Genomic DNA, 13635 nt, shown 5'->3' with positions numbered 1-13635 from the left:
GAAATCCTTCTACAAAAACTGACATGACAACTGTCAACGTCTATCTCTAACCTCTTCTGTATCTTCGGTATCTATGACCACTTGAAGGAAAAAGTTCATTTGATAGGACCTCTAGACTTTCTGAGGGCAACAACTAGACAAAATTCGCTCCTTCTCTTTTAGTAATCCACCACAGAAAATATCATGTACTGGGGCGGGTGCAGTGTAGCGGTTGGAGGTTGCGCCTCGTGCACGATCGATCGGAGGTTCGAATCCGCCCTAGTGCTGACCAAGCCATCCCTCCGGGGTCGATAAATTGGTACCAGACTTGTCTGGGAGGATAAAAACACTGACTTGACCCATCGGTTAGCCCCCGCAAGTGATTGTGTAGGGCAGTTACACATTCGTAAACCTCAAACGATTTTGAATTGAAGTGAACGTGGGAGCGCATCCCAAGCGGATTGATTAACGCCAGAAACTTTATCCTTTACTTTATCCTTTATTAAGTACATTGTTCTTTAATATATTCGGTAGTTCCAACAACTCACACCATCCTTCTTTGAATCTTTCCTTATAACTGTGTAGTTCTCTACGTCTCCATAACTAGAAGGACATCCAAGGCGATTGTCTGCATTTCTATGAATTAGTGGAGCGTGACTTCGTCGAGGAATGTTTGCGTATCTCCCGGCATATCCACTGGACACGTAATGTCTCGGTGGGACTCGCGGAAAAGTCTACGGTAGCCTATTTACCGTTCACCGAAGAATGTTTGAGAGGCAATGTTGAACTCCTTCTAAATGTTTATTCCATGTTTTTCTTCCCGAAAATCCCAGAGAAACAGACTATGCCAAACATCAAGAGCAGGGCTGCGCAGGTTGCCTTTATATTTATAGATTATATGATCTATTATTATTATTATATATTACTATATTATTTATTATTATATTTATTTATTTATAGATCATATTATTTTATCTTTATATTAGATTATATTTTATCGAAGAGAACCAACTAACTAGCTGTTTATTCCTAATCAGTTTCTTTTCAGTAATAGTAAATAGTAAAAGTATTAGTTTTGACCTATATAAATGATATATGTAGTCGGTTCAAGAGTCAAAACGACCTAAATCGACTGTATTCGATGAGGCTGAGTGAAACTATCGGTTCTCATCGACTTGGGACCTTCACTAGTTCCATCCAAAAGAGCAGTCCGAGTGAATCCAGCGATGGTCCCACCTCCATTCCAACCGCAAGCTGTATCGCGCCGCAACCGCTTGAGCAACGGCACCGAGCTCCAGGTCGTTTTCTCCCGTGTATACTTACATTTCGAATATTACTGTACTTCTGAGTTAATAAACGCGCCTGAATCTGCTCAGATGGTACTAGAAGACGCTGTGTCGTTTATACTTAACTGCACTTCAACTATTATTTTGGTTAATTTCTGCATCGCACAGAACAGTTTTCCATCATGCTGAAATGCCAACACGAGGAAGAACACAAATCCGCCCCGTAATCCCTCCTCTTGTTGTGAATGCGTCCATTAGATTGCTATTAACACCTAATGACATTGATCACTACTTTATCTCAAACATGACTAGAAAACAATGATAAATAAATGTTAAAGCTGCAAGAGACGGTGCAGTAAAAGCGGTTAGTTCTCTGCGAACGAACAGCACACAAGAAACAAAAGTTACAATATACTGGATACGGGAAAGATCAGCAAATACATGATTGGAAGCACATAAAATTGGAACTAGCGAATGTCAGTGTCATGATACCTAAGGAGGCAGTCAGTGCGTTATCCGAACTTTGTCCAGAAAATTTTGTTATGGCGATAAAAGTGGATGTTAGTTTAGCTTGCATGATATCACAGTAATTGTCTTTTACAAAACAGAACATTTGCTCTTCTCAGCCCATGGGTTCACTTTCTTATCGATTGGATTCACGAGTGGATCCTCTTGTGTTTCGGTGTAGCGACGGAGTCTGAAAACATGATTCTGATGAAAAAGCACCAGGCAGAACCGCGAAAGAGGATGAATACTTGCCTTTGAAGAAAAAGAAAAGTTTTACAAATGAGATTACTTTATGGATAGTGGCGATTCTAAAAAAGAATTTAACTCAACATAGCAATCTTCTACTATTTTTTAGTTTTTATAGGTACATAATCAACTACACATTTTTATTCTTTTTTATGGTTACATCTGTTAATTAAAGGCATCACCCCACGAATCTGGGGTGTTGCGGATGCACTAGGCTGGCGCGCTCCGATCGAACTTGTAGAAAATAGCGCGCCGGAACGCTCGAAGTCGTATCTTCAGGGCCATTTTTTACGACAATTAGGAAGAAATAGACGGAAAAATCTACGATTCCGTATAGGCATAACCCACCTGAAACCCGCACCACCCCAGATTCGTGGAGTAATGCCTTTAAGCAACATCAGAACGTGAGAGGGCTTATAGTCTAGGAGATTACTTAGAGGCATTCCTATTTATGCTTATTTTCCCCGTTATTTTGCAGGAATGGTAAATCTGCTAAGTTTTGCTAACCTGGAATTGCGAGTATGAGGGTAAACGGTACGGTAGAAAGGAACAGAAATGCTCCCTAAACTACAACAAAGAGCACAATCTTTGCTACTAAAGGTACGACACCACGAATCCGACTGGTGGAGGGAATCGCGTGAAAAGCTAGAGATGGGGTTGTAAATTGCAGGATCTAGGGTGGTTGCGCTCATCTCTCCCTAATCGTCGTAAAAAAACGACATGGGAACCATTTTGTTTCCTACGAGGTACGTTAGAACGTTCCTCTATATAAGCGTTCTCGTCCCCTCAGCAGCCTGTTCAGTGGTTTCACTTGAATAGGCTGGTAAAGAGACTTCATTAATCCTTGACCGCTGCGCAGCGTGCACAAAGGTGACGCCTTGCAACTGAAATCGTCGTGAAAAACGGAGTTTTCCACGCCATTTTCGATAACTAGGGAGAGATCAGCGGAACCTCGCCGGATCCCACAAACTACAACTCCATATCTAGCTTTTCTTACAGATCCTCTCACCACGCCAGTTTCGTGGTATGCTGCCTTTAAAGTGATGAGGAACAAGTTCTATTATAAACGGGAAGAAAATAATAAAATGAAAAAAAAAGAAACTGAAGCAAATGCCTCAACTCAAAAATAACTCAGAGACATTTATGACGTTTTAATTATTTATGTAATAAACTCTATGATTTCTTACAGTTTTATATTACAAAGTTATCATTTAGTATTGTCCTTGTTCGACTCTCCTTGAATCTTGGCATGTTGGAATCGTAGCTTTTTTTTAATTGATTTGCTTCAGCTATGGCCAAGAATAGTAATTACCTTTATTTTGAGCTAAAACAGTTATCATTTAGTACACCTCTAAGAGAAGACTTTGGAAGAGAAGGCCAAGATCAGGCAAGGATCGCTCTTCCGGTGAGGTCACAACAGTGAAGTAATTGTGGATGAAACATAGAACACTTCAAAAGCTGAGTCTACTACGACTTTTAAAAGCCGATTATATGTCTTATTCTGCTTGTGAATGGAATAAATTTAAATTTAGGAGCGAGTTATGTGTGAAGAGATGACTCTTGGGGCGCGATATCGCGTTTATTTCGCTGATTTTAAAGACGGTGCCAACGGTACCGTAGTCCTTCCAGAAGTGCTCGTGTAAAGGATGTGATTCGTGGGTGATTCATGTGATTTACAAAAAATAATACAGGAAATTACATGGGTATATAGCAAGACAAATTTGTTAACTTAACCATCCACTTCATGGAGAAAATATTTAACCACAGCCAACTCTGTAAAGGACAAAAAATCCTCCTACGGGAAAAATACATCTCCATTGGATTTTTGGGCTTTATTTGAAAAGGTAAGTAAACCAAAAACTAATGCGACAAATATTTTCGTAAGCTTCCCGTCATCCTCAGAATAAAAGGTTGTTTTAGGGAGTTCCATCATCTCTTCAGCTGTTTACAGATATAATCGAATTGATCGGAATGAGAGTGAGAGTGTTGTTCATAAACAACTGGAAGAAGACTATGTAATCTTTATTTCCAACAGTTTGATGGGCGTGAAAGATCTCCGGATGTAAAATAATTGGGATCTTGCCGAATATCCACAGCTAGATGATTATTGACGTCGTCAGTTTGTTTTCCAGTAAATTGACGACGTCAGTAATCACATAGCTGGTGATCGTGGGAAAACTCCTAATGAGCTAAGAATAACAGCTTAACTACAGTAGTAAGTTGTATAAGGTTTGCCGAGAAAGTATGAGAGCTCGCCAGAGGAATAATCGAGGTCTATATATTTTAACGAATATTTTTGAAAATAAAATACGAAATTAAAGGCGAACTGGTATTTGTGATTCAAAACTTCCCAATCATTGAAGAAAACATTTTTCCGTTTCCATGTACGAGTAAAAATCCTATGACTTGCAGTTAAAAAAAAGCACTACAGTATCACAAACACTTATCAGCCATTATTTGATTGGGAATGAGGTCACCTAGGAAAAAGTCCGTCAGAACAAATACAAACTCTATCGTTGAGAGTGAGGTAAATGATACAAAAAAAAAAATAATTTTTAAGTACTGTCTTCAAGTACTGCAGTCTGTAATTGTTTTCACATGAGTGACTGCGGTGAACATGATGGTAAATACTGGAGAAATAAGGAATTCTAAATCACGCGTCATCTTCTAAAAAAAATCTCTGAAAATTGTCGACTTACTCAGTTGCACTTTGACTAATTGGTGTTCGTTCGATGTTGAGTTGACTGCGTAGAGAGTCAACACTGCGTTGCATGTCCGACTTATCCATTATCGTTTCTGGAAGGTTGACCTTTCGTCGTGGCATTTTGTTTTTCATTGTTGTTACAAAGATGACGGACGGGAATGAAAGCGACGACAATGACGGCAAAAGAATTATACAACGATCGTGAATGGAATACGAGCGCGAAAGACATTTAGTTATAGGAACAGGAAGGAAGGAAGAAATATATTTGACATTTTGTAACCGCTAACCATTCTCAGAAATTAGGATAAAACTTACAGTATGCTGACAGTAACAAGAAATTTTGAAAGAGAAAGTGATGGAAGGAGCTGCAGGAGAGTTTTGGCGATGAAGAAGGAGTCGGGCAGCAACTGGGTCCATCCTCCAGAGAAAAAATTGAGAAATAGCAAAGTTGGCACATGACATGCGTTGGAGAATATTGTGTTCGAGAAATTTATGGAATTCCCGTTGAAAGAGCACACATGACATAATGTATGACCTTTTTGATTGCGATAACACAACAACAAAAAGCAAAAGAATAAAAAGGTTTCTCTTTATACTTTTTTCCGTATCAAAGAGGGCCTTTGTGGCACCATATACTCAACTTTGCGAATAATTCATATGATCGAATAGTTTCCTATAGAATCGTCCTCATTACATATAGAATCCAACACTACAAAGCGACAAAATGAAAGCACACGTATATAAAATTTTACATTTTGTGAATCGCCGGATCTGCGATAAAAATGGCGAGTTGAAGTCAGTTCTTCAACTTATAACACACATATTTGATTACTACTTGATTAATTTTTTCCAAAACATCGCAAAAATTTTTTTGCCGATTCCCTATTCCTAAGGTCGTAGTCTCTTCCTTTTCTGAATTTCTTCCTTCTCTTCTTTCTTCTTTCCCCTGTTCTCTTTTCATAAAGGGGTCGAAAAATGAAAGAGCATCGTTCACTGATTGATAGCTGTATTGACGGGTCATTGTTTATTGATAATTTCCCCGAATTTTCAGAAAATTCTGTTATTTCTACTTCCGAATTCTTTTCATTACTTCAAATTTTACAATGAGGAAAAGAAAGAATGTCATAAAGATACTTCCATTCATTGTACTTCTTCTATAATGAAAACTCCTATAAACTTTTCTCAGCTGAAATATTCACACTAACAAAGTCTCGAGGCTAAGTTCTATTCCGATACTGCATGTATGACTAGGGAACCGGGCGAAAACGAAAGGAGGACTCGAAGAAACTCATGATTTCCCAGGTGGTTACAGCAAATTTCAGCTTTGAAATGAATTCCGGTGAAAAAAAAAAAAAGATTAGAGGTAAAAGAAAGTTCGAAACTGAGGACGAATGCTAATGAGATTCCACATCCTCGAAGGCTAAACAACATGATGAAGAAGAGAAATAAGACGTTATGGCCGTTATATAAATAAACAAATAAATATAACACGATGAAAAAAACAAAATAAAAGAAATGATTGCGCTACTGCAAGAAAAAGAAAAGCTCAAATCAGAATTGCGAATCATTCCCAACGAACACGAACGAAAAGAAAAGATGGAGAAATTCGAGAATATTCTGCCTCTGCACTGAGAAATTCAATTGAAATTCTACCAGCATGCAGCGATAAAATCACCATTTTATGCGTTTTAATTCGAAAGTACACAGGTTTGTGGAGAACTTAAGGATAGGAAAAATGTGTGGAGAAACCTTGGTGAAGTCCACGGAAGTTTTGCGAGAGCATCGTATCGAATTGGTTAGCACTGAGCCGTTGAATACACCACTACACACAGAGATTGAGGTCGTCGCTTTGCAGGAGCAGCCGGGCACGCGCATGCGGTGTCGATCGATGCCGCCGGCCGAGACGTGCTCCGGAGAGAGCGAGGAACGCGCTGGTCCGGGTTCCCCCCGCTCCTGGCCCTCCCCTCCCACCGCGCGGTCAGCGCGACACGGACACTGCTAATCGTTGCCTCCTAATCCTTCGTATTTGTTCGCTATTGGAAAATTAACTTAAAGGCATCACCCCACGAGTCTGAGGTGGTACGGATTTCAAGTGGAGTATTCTTATACGGCATAGTAGATTATGAAGAGAGGGGTGATTCCGTCCATTTCGTCCTAATTGCCGTAAAAAAACGGTCCGGAAGATGCGGCGCGTGCACAAGGCTGGCGCGCTCCAATCGAACTCGTTGTAGAAAATAGCGCTCGGGAACGCTCGAAGCTGTGTTTTTCGGGCCGTTTTTTACGCCAAATAGGAAGAAATGGACGGAATCACCCTTCTCTCCATAATCTACAACCCCGTATAGGTATAACTCACTTGAAACCCGCACCACCTCAGATTCGTGGAGTGATGCATTTAATTTTTATCTCGCGTACAACGGATTCAATCGATCGAAAGTGACAGGTGTTGAAATGGTAAAGAGAGGGGGGGGGGGGGGCGGAAGGATTGGCATTCTATTTCTTTTCCGTCACCGAGTTCTATTTCTTGAAATGAATAACTAAGTCAATCGGGACCCTAAAACCTAAGCATTAGTCTTAGAGGATCTATGATATGTAACGCTAAAGCTACTAAGAGAAAAAAGGAAGATAGAGAGTCCAGAAATAAGAACGCGATTGTGTGCCACAAAGCTTTATGGTACACCAAGAAACTTTTATACTGTTTGAATGCTCATTAATTAGTGGGTTCATTTCGGTTATTTCCTCGATAGATATAATCGGGACAAAAGCGACATGAAACGCGGTGCAGTTGCATAAGCGGTTGCGTTCTAAGTGGCGTAGTGGAGCTATTGGTTGGAATCCAGGTGGGACCATCGCTAACTGCAACAATGAACGATGCTAACAGCGGTCCTCACTCGATCCTAACCGCTACGCTCCATCGCTCCGCTCCGAGCGCAACCGCTTACGCAGTTCACCGTGCTTCATGTCTTTTTAACTCTACCATACATCATTACAGCAAAATCGATTGGTTATGCTAAAAATGGCTCCTGGAAAGAAAGTCGGGGAGAAAGGAAAAAATGAAAAAAAAGTACACGTTAAAGATGATGATGAACGATCGTTACACCGTATTTGCCTGTGCAGTATAGAATTGTTGAAATACTCACCACTATTAGCTAAAAAGTTTCTCCAGTAGGGCGGTTGACAGTGCTTGACAGTCATGGAACCATCCTCTGTTGATCTTTTACGAGAAAGACCTCAGAAGATCCATTTTCAGCATTCGGAATCCCAAACTTTTCTGGATTCGGATCTAAAAGTTAGGGAAAATGAAACATTAACGGTTGACCTCAACTTCAAAAGAGTCTCCTAATCATATTACTTGAAGTAATACTAACTAAATTAAACTGAACTAAAACTATCTAACGAAACTAATCTCTTTTATTGCCGAAGTAAGATGCCTTTCCAGCAGAAAAGTCAGCAATGATACCAGTAACTTGTACAGCAGGTAGAACAAGCAGACGCAGACGACTTATCAAACAAACTGCAACTTCTGAGATTTTTATTTCATTCATTCACATATACCAATGGTCCACGAAAAGAAAAAAAACGAAGGATACACACTTCGCCTGAGTCAGAACAAGTTTCTAAAAAAAAACCACCACCCAATTTGTGAGATTGTGAGAAAAACCTCAATAAGAATGATGACCTCAAACAAATTTAAAAAAAAAACTCAAACAGCATAGTAACAATTAGATTGAGATAAAATTGAAAGATGGAGTTTGCTCCGTAAGAGCACAAGGAAGCAGAAGCAACATTTTTTCTCGGCACTTCCATTATTGCGGTCAAAGATACCAGTTTTCAATCTGGCGAAATGTGTCAGAGTAGATAAGCACTAAATAAGTGTATAAATTTCAGAAGAGATGAAAATCCGAGGAGATTTCTTATATGACATGGCACAAAGAAAGAGCAATGAAAAAAGTTCCTGACTACTCCTCAACTCATCACTTGATGAATCATGAGTGAAACCTGTCCCAGCAACGTTCAACTGACCTGCGACAAACCGGTGACCTGTGACCTGCGATCTGCCTGCTTCCGTATTTTCCGCAAACACCCAGCATAGGCAAAGACTAAAACGCACGGTGCAGCTGCGTAGCATAATCTAGTCAAAACGTCATGAATCGACGAGTGTGGTTGCGGTGCAATTGCGTACGCACTCGAAACGGCGCGGTGCAGGCAGCAGTTGGAACCGAGGAGGGACCTGCAGGGACTGCAGCGATTGGTGGTCCCAGCAAGGATTTCACCACGCTCCTAGCCGCTGCGCTCCATCGAAGCGCCTCGAGAGAAGCCGCGTACGCAATTGCGTACGTGTTTCATGTCGTTTTGACCCTACTATACTTTACATTTGAGCTTTCTTCTGATACTCTAAATTTAGAGAAGTGACTGGTGAGTTTTTTCTCTCATTTCCATGTCTCTCTTCATAAGTAAAAAAAATCATATTAACGACAATAAATAGAGTGACTTAAAGAAGTATTTCTATCTTAAGATAAGTTCGTAGCGCTTGTGTGCTAACGAATATCACTTTGGTCACAGATGTATAATACTTACATACGCGAAATTGCACGCAAATTCTCTATGGATCAACATATTAAATCTTAATGGGTTTTTAATGGAGTTTCTTCCTTAATTTCCATGCAGTTCTCATTTCACAGGCTTAGTATACGGAAATCGTTGAATTGATGCAATAAAACATAATTTGTTACTGTAGACGGTTCAAAACGACATGAAGTACGATGTACAGTCGGGCCAAAACGACATGACGTCACGAGTGTAGTTGCAGTGCAATTGCGTACATGTTCGAAACGTGCTGTTGAAGCACCGGTCGTAACCGACTGGTTGGGACTGTCGCAAATTGCACCGATGGGTGGTGCCAGAAAGGGTTTCACCACGCTCCAAGCCGCTACGCTACACCGATGCGCCTCGAGGGAAGCCGCGTACGCAATTGCGTGCGTGCTTCATGTCGTTTTGACCCAACTATAGTTGCGTAAGCGACTCCGCTCGAAGCGGAGCGGTGGAGATAGCGGTTGGAATCGGAGTGGGACCATCGCGTACTGCAGCAACATTGCCAGCACTTTCATCTTCTTCATATCTCTCATAGATTTATTGGTCCGGAACGGAAATTTTAACCTTTACGAAGAGTTTATTTTAAAAAATAAAAAAAAACAGATCACGTGGTAGTAGACAATGAGTGAACAGTGTATATGATAAATGTCGGATATTTTTACTCTTGAATCCATCACGGTGGTGCACTGATCGATGATTTATTTGCGGCTATTAGAGGCAAAAGTGGTACTTTTTCAGGGCTTAATTGCTCAGCAGATTGTCTCTTAGGTGCTACCTTGTTCAGATTTTCCATAGATCCATATTTAGGTGGTAGAAGTGTTTCGTTTGAGCGTGTCACTTTAGCTTCAAGTTGAACACTCCTTATCGATGACATCGTTTTCGCTAACGACAACGTAGGTGGTGCTTTGTATTCATCTAAAGCTATCCGTTCATTTGATAGCAATTCTTTCGAGGTTGGAGTCACTAAATTTTCCGCCGAATTCGGTTCGACTTTTTTTGCTGATTCCTTTAATAATTTCTCGGCACTAAACATTGGCGTTGGAGCTATACTTAGTTTTTTGTCTGGTGTTGAGCAAATTTTAGTGGTCTCCGCTACAATTACATTCCCTTGTTCGGATGAATTATGAGATGCTGCTACTACTTCGGCAGAACGTCCTCCACTCTTCGCAGTTGGATCTGCTAGCGGTTTCGCTGACTTCTCGATTTCCACTGCTGTTCTCTGAATGGAATAGAGATGCTGATGCAGTAGAAAAATCTTGCTTAAAGGCATCACTCCATGAATCTGAGGTGGTGCGGATTTCAGGTGGAGTATTCGTATATGGGATCGTAGATTATGGAGAGGGAGGTGATTCTGTCCATTTCTTCCTAATTGCCGTAAAAAACGGCATCGGGCGCACTTTTTTCTCCAAGGAGTTCGACTGGAGCGCGCCAGCCCTGTGCGGCGCCGCATCTTCCGGGCCGTTTTTTTACGGCAATTAGGAAGAAATGGACGGAATCATCCCCCTCTCCGTAATCTACTATCCGAATACTTCACCTGAAATTCGTACCACAGATTCGTGGGGTGATGCAAAAGTCAAAAGATTTAAACAAAGTCGTTCATATATTAACACACGATAAATTTGTTATTTGATACTTTTCAATCTTATGCTCCTTTTTGTTGCTTTACACTTTACTTCACAGTAATGCGGACCATTACATTAATTATTAGACCTTTTAGTTTCTTTAGAAATATATAATTTTTCAAAAGGCAGGATCTACATTTTTGTCTGACAAGGCGGGGTAGAAGTAAAAATTCTTCTGCTAGAACCTACTCCTATCGCTCTACGGTTGCTCTGCTCCAATTATAACGCCTACATTCTTCAATGTTGGCTACATACTACCCTTTGACGTAAGGTGTAGTCAGATCAAAACGATATGAAGCACTGTGCGGTGTAGCGTGCGCGGTTAGGATCGTGGGAGAACCGTTGCTAACACCACCTTCCACTTCGCGATGGTCCCACCGCGATTTCAAGCGCTGTCTTCACCGCGACGCTTCGCGCGAGGCCGCTTACGCAACTGTGCTTCATGTTGTTTTGACCCGTCCATAACCTCGTTTAAAGGCATCACCCCACGAAGCTGAGGTGGTACGGATTTCAAGTGGAGTATTCGTATACGGAATGGGAGACTATGGAGAAGGGGGGGATTTCGTCCATTTCTTTCTAACTGCCGTAAAAAAACGGCCCGGAAGACGCGGCGCGTGCTCAAGGCTGGCGCGCTCCAATCGAACTCGTCGTAGAAAATAGCGCGCCGGGACGCCCGAAGCCGTATCTTCCGGGCCACTTTTTTACGGCATTTAGGATGAAATGGACGGGATCACCCTTCTCTCCATAATCTACGATCCCGTATACGAATACTCCACCCTAAATCCGTACCACCTCAGATTCGTTGGGCGATGCCTTTAACTCCTCCATTCCAATCAGTCGAATCAGTTTTGCTTGTCGTATTATTGCACATCCATGCGTATGTTCCTTTTTTCAATGCGAACCGATAATAAACACGATAAATGATCAATGAAGTGCTATAAAAGCACATCTCTCATGGATTGGGTTCAGCAGATTTTCCAGGTGTTGTTCCGAATAGCTTTCGAGGGGATTTGCAGTGTCATAGGTCACTAATTGTTACTTTCTTTTTGCAAGTTTCACTCTTTTTTTAGAATCCAAGTAGTAGGGGTCCCAAATATCAACAAAAACATATTCATTCAAAATAGACACTAGTAACCTGTGCAAATAGATGAAAATGATGTTGAAAGTGAAAGTTAGAATGTTATTGCTTCAAGTAATTGAATATCCTTCTTTTATGGTACACGTATGGGTGTTTTAAAATAAATAAATAAATAAATCTACAAAAGACTTCCTAGCCAAGAGGTTCTAAGATATAAAACTTACAATAGTTTTGCAAGCAAGCTTTTCATTCTCGTTTCCGCTGTCTGATAACTGGAGAGTGAAGAACAACTCCCACAAAGATAGCCTGCGAGGCGATAAATTTGGATATCGAGGATCAACAACTCCTAAAAATGAGACCCATAATTTTACTGTTAAGGGCCATTTCAGGGCGAGAGCGGTCAATTGTTCGATATGAATTGATTGATTTATTAAAGTCTGATGTTAAACATAATGTAATTTTCCTTGAAATTTCATGAAAGTTTTTTATTTTCCGTAAGATTTCATGATTTTTTTGAAATTCATGTAAAGGGAAGTGAATGTGACTCACGACCAAAAATTGTCATAATCAATACTGAAAAAGCAAGAAGAAGAAGGCATGCCGCAAAACATGCCAAATTCCATAATAGTGGATTTGTAGCAAATTTATCTCTATGATAATTTAGATATTTAACCGCTTCAATCCAATGGTGGAGGAAATCTTGATGGAATTCCTGAATGTGGATATTTTTTAAAAGAAAATTCGCCTTACATATGCCGGAAAAAATCTGAAAAAACACTTTTTGGAGAAATTTTGATGTTGGATACATTCCGATGGTAGATAGACTTAAGGACTTAGTCTTCGATCACGAAAAAGGGAATCTAGGAATCCAGAAACCCGAGGTCTCAGGACCACCAAGAAGCTTTAGCTCGTACAAGTGATGAAATAAAAGTACGTTAAAGGACATCACCCCATGAATCTGGGGTGGTGTGGGTTTCAGGTGGATTATAGCTATGCTGGGTCGTAGATTGTGGGGAGGGTGATTCCGTCTATTTCTTCCTAATTGCCGTAAAAAACGGTCCGGAAGATGCGGCTTCGAGCGTTCCGGGGCGCTATTTTCTACAACTGGTTCGATTGGAGCCGGCCAGACTTGCGCACACGCTGCATCTTTGGGAGCGTTTTTTTACGGCAATTAGGAGAAACTGGACGGAATCGCCCTCTCCCCACAATCTATGATCCCGTATAGGCATAACCCACCTGAAACCCACACCAAACCAGATTTGTGGGGTGATGCCTTTAATTCTGTCTTCAAGTTTTCCTTACCTCCCACGAGTATGAGCGAACAATTTTCACCATGTTGTCCAGGAAATGGAAGAACGAAGTGAAGTGAACCCATACCTATGTGGACTATTTATCCTGAATTCATGTTTTCTTGTTACGTGTTTATCCCAGAAGCCCGTCAGAGAAAACATGTTTTCCACTCAGTCGCAATGAAGTGATAGAAATCTAGTATCAACTTGTGCAAGAATACGCTCCACCGCTCCGCTTCGAGCGCAGTCGCTTGCAGAACTTTCCGCGCTTCATGTCGTTTTGACGCAAGCATACAGCGAGCAATGATGCCCGCGAGTGTCCCGCCTGGATTCC

At 40.9% G+C, this 13635-nt stretch overlaps 3 protein-coding genes across 3 annotated transcripts; all 3 read right to left on the bottom strand.

Annotated features, from left to right (window-relative positions):
* Positions 1-1862: 1862 nt before the first annotated feature.
* On the bottom strand, positions 1863-7914 carry RB195_007295 (uncharacterized protein; the record flags this gene model as incomplete). Its single annotated transcript, XM_013437551.2, has 3 exons — positions 1863-1962; positions 4718-4814; positions 7860-7914. 3 exons carry the CDS (start codon positions 7912-7914, stop codon positions 1863-1865), a joined length of 252 nt encoding a protein of 83 aa, XP_013293005.2.
* A 206-nt stretch (positions 7915-8120) lies between these two features.
* RB195_007294 (uncharacterized protein) lies at positions 8121-8848 on the bottom strand (the record flags this gene model as incomplete). The annotated part of the gene is made up of 4 exons (XM_064180845.1): positions 8121-8242; positions 8314-8318; positions 8545-8584; positions 8743-8848. 4 exons carry the CDS (start codon positions 8846-8848, stop codon positions 8121-8123), a joined length of 273 nt encoding a protein of 90 aa, XP_064037683.1.
* A 1137-nt stretch (positions 8849-9985) lies between these two features.
* RB195_007293 (uncharacterized protein) lies at positions 9986-13347 on the bottom strand (the record flags this gene model as incomplete). Its single annotated transcript, XM_064180844.1, has 4 exons — positions 9986-10531; positions 12237-12358; positions 12562-12724; positions 13315-13347. 4 exons carry the CDS (start codon positions 13345-13347, stop codon positions 9986-9988), a joined length of 864 nt encoding a protein of 287 aa, XP_064037682.1.
* Between the last annotated feature and the right edge of the window lie 288 nt (positions 13348-13635).

Source organism: Necator americanus, chromosome I, assembly GCF_031761385.1.
Source record: "Necator americanus strain Aroian chromosome I, whole genome shotgun sequence".
In the NCBI taxonomy this organism is placed as follows: Eukaryota; Metazoa; Nematoda; class Chromadorea; order Rhabditida; family Ancylostomatidae; genus Necator; species Necator americanus.
This window is presented reverse-complemented; position numbering and strand designations above follow the sequence as displayed.